The sequence below is a fragment of the Meleagris gallopavo genome, unplaced genomic scaffold (assembly GCF_000146605.3).
Source record: "Meleagris gallopavo isolate NT-WF06-2002-E0010 breed Aviagen turkey brand Nicholas breeding stock unplaced genomic scaffold, Turkey_5.1 ChrUn_random_7180001904224, whole genome shotgun sequence".
Classification (NCBI taxonomy): Eukaryota; Metazoa; Chordata; class Aves; order Galliformes; family Phasianidae; genus Meleagris; species Meleagris gallopavo.
In genome coordinates, this window is record NW_011167232.1 from 2614 (window position 1) to 10028 (window position 7415).

General features: G+C 55.0%; 1 protein-coding gene and 1 non-coding gene across 2 annotated transcripts; one reads left to right on the plus strand and one right to left on the minus strand.

The window, feature by feature from the left end:
* Positions 1–118: 118 nt before the first annotated feature.
* On the minus strand, positions 119–200 carry TRNAL-AAG. The gene has a single exon. It is a non-coding gene; the product is annotated as a tRNA-Leu (tRNA).
* A 371-nt stretch (positions 201–571) lies between these two features.
* On the plus strand, positions 572–2556 carry LOC104916497 (zinc finger protein 660-like). The gene has a single exon (XM_031557648.1). The coding sequence runs from the start codon at positions 923–925 to the stop codon at positions 2453–2455; it is 1533 nt and encodes a 510-aa protein (XP_031413508.1). The 5' UTR covers positions 572–922; the 3' UTR covers positions 2456–2556.
* Positions 2557–7415: the final 4859 nt, after the last annotated feature.

Consider the following 7415-nt stretch of genomic DNA (forward strand, 5'->3'; position numbering starts at 1 on the left):
TTTGGGGCCCCCATTTACCCATAGGGATCCCCTCATGTTGTGGGGCACAAAAAGATGGGAGCAAATTTGAGGGGGGGGCTGGGGAGCAGTGGGGTGCGGACCGCCAAAAGATGCCTTCTGGCAGCGGTGGGATTCGAACCCACGCCCCCGCAGGGACTGGAGCCTTAATCCAGCGCCTTAGACCGCTCGGCCACGCTACCCCATGGGACACCCCCAAATCCCAATGGAAAACAATGGGGAATCCTCAACCCAGTGGGGTCCTATCTCCCAAACCCATCAGCCAATGGGATCCCACAACCCAAACCCCATCACCCAGTGGAATTCCACAACCCAAACCCATCACCCAATAGAGTTCCACTATCCCAAACTCCACTATCCCTCCACTCAATGAAGTCCTACCACCCAAAACCCCACCGTCCCAATGGACTCCCACCACCCCAAAGCCCATATGCAGGACTGGGACAAAACTGATGGGTTCCATTGGCAGCACTGGGGTGGGATGTGGGGTCAGAGCTGTTCATCCTACCCCAAACACAGCCCTGACCCATCGCCCTCCACCCATTTAGGGCTGCAGGAGCGCAGCGGGGAGCCGTGGGTGCCTGACATGCTCAGCTCGGAGGATGAGGAGCCCACACGGCCGCTGCTGTGGGTTTGGGTCCGGAGGAGGAGGAGGTGGAGGAGCTGCCCCAACACCGGGACGTCCTCTGGGTCCTCCTGCTCAGGTATGGGAGCACATAAGTGGGGGATGGGTGTAATGGGGGAAAGTGGGTGTGGGAACCCACGAGGACCCATATGGGGATGTGTCCACGTCCTACCAGAGCCCCATCCCCATCCATTCCCCACAGTTCCCATCCCTTTTCCATGATTCCTTTCCCCTTCCCACAGTTCCCATCCCTTCACCTCTTCTTCTCTTCCCCTATCCATGATTCCCATCCCCTTTTTATCCTCCTCATCACTTCCTCACAATTTCCACCCCTTTGTCCTTCATTTCCATCCACTTCTCCAAAATTCCCATTCTGTCCCCATCGTTCCCATCCCATCTCTGTACTTCCCATCCCTTCATCCCTCCTTCCCATCCCCTATCTGTGGTTCCCATCCCCTTTCCATGGTTTCCATCCCTTTACTCCTCATTTCCACCCCATTTCCATCCTCCCCATCCATTTCCCATGGTCCCCACCCCGTATCTGCAGTTCCCATCACCTTTCCATCCTTCTCACCCCCTCCCTGCAGTTCCCACCTCTCCGCCCCCCGTCCCCACTCCCTATTCCCACCCTGCTCCCTATTTCCTCCCTACTTCCTAACAGACGCTGCTGACGACGGATGGACGACCACAACAACAGAGGGTTCATCCATGGAGGATGACGGTGATGATGATGACGAGGAAGATGAGGATGAAGATGGGACCAACATCAAACCCCGCAGCACCACATCGGGACGGAGAAGAACCGGCATCTCCTGCACCCAGTGCGGGAAAAGCTTCCGCCATTCCGTGTCACTCCGCCGGCACCGCCGCCTGCACCGCCGCGTGCAGCCATCCCCGTGCACCCGCTGCGGCCGCGTGCTGATGTGCAGCTCCGCCCTGGAGGACCACCAGAAGAAGCACTGCCGACCCCAGGCCCGGCACCGCTGCTTCCCCTGCACCGACTGCGGCAAGCAGCTCTCCTCCAATGCTGCGCTCGTCACCCACCGCCGCATCCACACTGGGGAGCGACCCTACAGCTGCCCTGACTGCGGGAAGCGCTTCATGGCCAGCAAGTCGCTGGGCAAGCACCGCAAGAGCCACTCGGAGGATGGCTTCTTTACCTGCCCTGACTGTGGCAAGAAGCTGACGTCCAAAGCCACGCTGCTCACCCACCGCCGCATCCACAGCGGGGAGCGGCCCTACGAGTGCCCCGACTGCGGGAAGCGCTTCATGGCCAACAAATCGCTCAGCAAGCACCGCAAGAGCCACGTGCTGCCAAGCAGCAATGCCAGCAGTGCTGCAAACACAGCCTACGTGGCACAGCTCCAGATGCACCGCAACCACGCACCAGAACCGTGTGCTGAATACAGGCAGAGCTCAGCCCGCAGTGCAACACCTGCACGGCAGCACCGGCAGCACAAGGATGTGATGCCCCATCACTGCCTGCAGTGCGGAGCTGCCTTCCGGCTGCATTCGGCACTGCTGCTTCACCAGAAGAGCCACGCGGTGCCGCGGCCGCACGCCTGCAGCGACTGCGGGAAGGCGTTCCGTGAAGCAGCCACTCTGCGCCGGCACCGCCGTATCCACACTGGAGAGAAGCCGTACAGCTGCCAATACTGTGGGAAGAGCTTCCGTGCCAGCTCCACGCTCATCATCCACCAGCGCATCCACACCGGCGAGAAGCCGTACCCATGTGGCAGCTGCACCAAGCGCTTTGTCTCCAGCTCGTCGCTCATGAAGCACCGCCGCACTCACCAGCGCCAGGCACCGTGATGGGGTCGGTTGGTTCCCCCTCCCCACGGGGCTCTGAGGGGCTCACAGCCTCCTCTCCACAGAGCTCTGCCATGTCCATGTTGCTGGCCCACAATTTTATGGCTTTCCCAACCAAATCCAATGAGGATTGGTCTTTTCTTGGGGGGTTGGACTCCATTGAGTGGAGGGCAATGGGAGTTGGGGTGATGGGACTCCATTAGGATGGAGGAATTCCACTGGGTAGGGGATAATGGTATGATAATCTAGGATGGTGGGACCCCATTGGGTTGGAGGATGATGGGGTTTGGGGTGGTGGGATTCCACTGGGATGATGGGATTCCATTGGGATGATAGGGTTCCATTGGGATGGAGGATAATGGGGTTGGGATGGTGGGATTCCATTGGGATTTAGGATGATGAGATTTAGGGCAATGGGACCCCATTGTGATGGAGGATGATGAGATTTGGGATGGCAGAATTCCACTGAGTCCACTGAACCCACTGAGTCCACTAAGTGGACTATGATGGGGTTTGGGTCAGTGGGACCTCACCGCAATGGAGGATGACTGGGTTTAGGATGGTGCTCATGAAGCACACCCGCATGCACCAACACCAGGCACCCTGACGAGCTCACAGCCCCCTCCCCACAGAGCTCTGCTGTGTCCCCATTGCTGGCCCACAGTTTTATGGCTTTCCAAACAAAATCCAGTGAGGATTGGTCTTTTCTTGGGGGGTTCAGCTCCATTGGCTGCAGGGCGATGGGGATTGGGGTGATGGGACTCCGTTGGGATGGTGGGGTTCTAGTGGGTAGGAATTGATGAGATTTGGGATGGTAGATCGCCATTGGGTGGGGGATGATGGAGTTTGGGATGATGAGACCCTGTTGGGATGGAGGATAATGGCATTTAAGGTAGTGGAATTCAACTGGAATGGAGGTCAATGGGGTTTGGGATGATTGGACCCCACTGTGGTGGAGGATGATTGTGTTTGGGATGGTGGGACCCCATTGGGTGGAAGGCAATGGGGTTTGTGATGATGTGATGCCATTGGGATGGTGAAATTCCATTGGGATGGAGAATGATGGGGATTGGGGTGGTGGGATTCCATTGGGTGGGGGGCAGTGGGGTTTGGCAGGCTGTAAGGTTGATGGGGTCTGAACATGGTGGGGTGGGAAGAAAAGAGGGAGAAGTGGGGTAGCATGGCTGAGTGGTCTAAGGCAGTGGATTAAGTCTCCAGTCCCAGCAGGGATGTGGGTTTGAATCCCACCGCTGCCACAAAGTATCTTTTGGGGAGTCACCGGGGGGAACACAGATGGGAAGGGGGAACTTCTGCATCTGGGGGTGCCGCCATCCCAGGGCACAGATCTCCCCCTTTCAATCCCCCCTATTACAGCTCTCCTTAATCAGAGGAATAATTCCATTTTCCATGCACTGAGTGCACCAAGCAGTCGCCTACCTTCCACATAAACTCTTCCTGGTCCCTGGAGCCCCCCACCATGGGAAGAGGGAATGTGGGGGTGTCACAGGGCAAACATTAATTAATTTCTGCATTAATGGTCAGTTACTTAAAAATCCCTACTGACCAAAGAAACCATCACACCCTGGGCATAGCTCAGAGCAAACTCACCTCTCCCAGCTGCTCCAAGCCATAATCCTGTACCCTCAGGAAATGCTCTGGCAGCTCTACCGGTCCCTGTAATCTATGGGAAGTTGAAGAAATTGGGAGAAGTGTTCATGCAGTGCAGCTCATGGCTTTCTCATGTGCTATGGGTCCATGTTCCTGGTAGATGCAGAGCCCCATCAAGCCCCAGTGGAAAGTCAGCTACAGGTTCCACAACCGTCTGCCCCACTGCCAACTGCCAACGTTGGAGTAACCCCATTACGTCCTTCCATGGTAGCTGTAACCCTCTGGACCCCTCTCTTAAAATCACAGAATCACTGTTAGGCCTGGGTTGAAAAGCACCTCAAAGATGATGTCGTTTCAACCCCCTGCTATGTGCAGGGTCACAACCACCAGCCCAGGCTGCCCAGAGCCACGTCCTATGGCCTGAAACACCTCCAGTGATGGGGCATCCACAGCCTCCCTGGGCAACTGCCCTCGGAGTGAGGCCACGAGAACTCACTGTCATGTCATGGTAAGAGAGTGGGATGGATGTTGGTAAAGATGCAAAGCAGATACTTTGGTTGCAACGCCAGCAGAGGCTCATTTGAGTACCCCCCTTAAAGGTTAGAAGTACACAGCAGGTAACACACGGAGCCTTTGTGAGGATGACTGCCGGCCTTCATCCAATGGCCACCAGATGGGGCACAGAGACCCTCCCATGTTTTAAGACAGATAACACGCAACCAATGTCTCAGAAATGCACTGAATATGTACACACTGTGCCTACAGACCTGCAGCCACCACTCCCCTCGTGCTGCTCATTGGGTGCAGCGATCCCCTGAGCTCCCAGTGTTCCCAGTGATAAAGCAATTCCTGCTTGATATAACCCACTGCCATCCCGCATTACTGGGTTGGATCTCCCAGCCTCACTTCTCTCCATCCCTGAGGCTTCCACCTCCTGTCTGACTGAAGGGCGGATGATCACCCTCTGTTTGCACCTCTCCCTGCATCCCTTCTTGCGCTATCTGCAGCACTGAGCCCTTCAGATGCACAGCACAACATTTGTGCTCCTTGGGCCCCACTTTGCAGGCACGGGGGAGGGGATATAGCCCTCCTCCTTCTACCCACACTCATCAGAGCTCCTGTACTGCTAGGAGAGGTGGATGGGATGGCTGCATCGCTCCCCCTCAGCTTCATAGCACTGCTTTGCTGCAGGTTTGGGCTGCGAATTGGACCCTCTAAGAATGATCCCTCGTTGTGAGACTCCACTGCAAAGCTGATCTGCTCGAGCTCTCTTCTCCTACAGCTTCTGCCCTCATATTCACCACGAGCTTCTTCCTCATATTCTTTCTAAATCCTCTTCCCCATCTTCTCCATCTCCATCTCCATCTCCATCTCCATCTCCATCTCCTTCCTCTCTCACCTTTCCCCAACTCCTTCCCCTCTCCTCCAGCAGATGCACTTCCTATTGGGCTGCAACCACCCCAGTTTCACCCTCCCCTGGAGGAGCCTCCTTGTTTATCTCGTGGCTCTGCACCTCCTCCATCCGGGATCAGGTCGGGATCCTGTGATAGATACTGCTGTGCCTGGCAGAGGTGTTGCTGTAGGGCGGGGGAGCAGCCATGGGGCAGGGAGGACCCAAGCCCAGCACCCAGCCCTGCTTGGGTTTCCCCTTGTTGGAAATATCCAAATAATTTTGTCAGGACGGTATCTCTGATAAAAGCAGATTTTATTCGCCATTGCAATGGCGGGCATCCCGCAAGCAGGAGCGCACCTATGGACACAACGTGACAGCCTTTATACTCTGTCTTCTCCCCCTTGCCTCCCCCCTCTCCCCTGTTTCCCCACTGGCTGGGTACTCCAGGTTCACAATCTTATCAGAGGATTTACATTTGTTATTTACTTGTCAATTTGTTTTGTTATCTGGTGTCAGTCAGTCGCCATCCTGTTGTTTCCAAGATGTCTCAGTGCTCTTCTTGTCGTATTGATATGGTGATTTGCTTCCAAGTCTTCGTTAAACAAGGATCACCGGGGCGGTACACCTATATACACCTATATACAGAGTGTGCGTCCCTGGGAAGGGTCATCTAGACAATAAGTGACGTAAACTATCAGAGATCTTCCCCATGTTAAGCAGAAAGACTCCCATAAAGAACTATGACAGTGGAGATCATGAAATAAAAATATATATATTATCCAATTCTAATGCAGAAACAACATTTGATTCCCACACCCTTCTCCAGTTCTTTCATGAAATGTGTGATTTTGGGTAGAATTTCTGTCTCTTCTTCACCTCCTCCACACATTGTGAATGGGCTCCCACCCCCAGGAATCCTTCCCCACTCCCTCTTGCTCCCTCTCCAGTGGTTTTAGATGAGATGGGGCACACACCAACTCACCCTGTGCAGTTCCAGGTCCCCACATTAACACAGCCACCATCTCACCATCTCATTGCCCAGCCTAGCTCAGGCTGGTGGCACTGAGCCTCCGTGTCACTGCCAACAAGGGACAGGATGTTGTGCTGTGCTGCCACTTGTGCCCTTGCAAGGATGCTCAGAACTCAGATATCAGATCGATCCCGCACTGGCCATCTGGGCTTGTGCACCACTACCAAAATGGAGTGTACCTGCAGCAGATGGCGGAATGTAAAGGGAGGACAGAACTGCTCAGTAATGGTCTCTCTGATGGAAACCTGGATTTGCGCATCACTGCAGTGAGCTTCTCCGATAGCGGCTCATGTGTCTGTGCTGTGCAAGATGGTGATGGCTATGCAGACGCTGTGGTGAACCTGGAGGTGTCAGGTCAGTGGCTGGGATGTCCATGGATGGAGAGCTGAAGGACAGCAACCTTTGAAAGAGGATGGGGCTGAACTGCTCCAAGATATCATAGAATCACAGAATTGTAGGGGTTGGAAGGGACCTCTAGAGATCATCGAGACCAACCCCCTGCCAAAGCAGGTTCCCTACACCAGGTCGCACAGGTAGGCGTCCAGGCGAGACTTGAATATCTCCAGAGAAGGAGACTCCATCACCTCCCTGGGCAGCCTGTTCCAGTGCTCCGTCACCCTCACCGTGAAGAAGTTCTTACGCACATTCGTGCGAAACTTCCTGTGCTGCAGCTTATGTCCGTTTCCCCTCGTCCTGTCTCCACGTACCACTGAAAAGAGACTGGCCTCACCACTATGGCCGCCACACCTCAGATATTTATAAACCTGGATCAGGTCCCCTCTCAGTCTTCTTTTCTCAAAGGCTAAACAGACCCAGTTCACTCAGCCTTTCTTCATAGGGGAGATGCTCCAGGCCCTTCACCATCTTTGTGGCCCTCCGCTGGACTCTTTCCAAGAGATCCCTGTCTTTTTTGTACTGGGGAGCCCAGAACT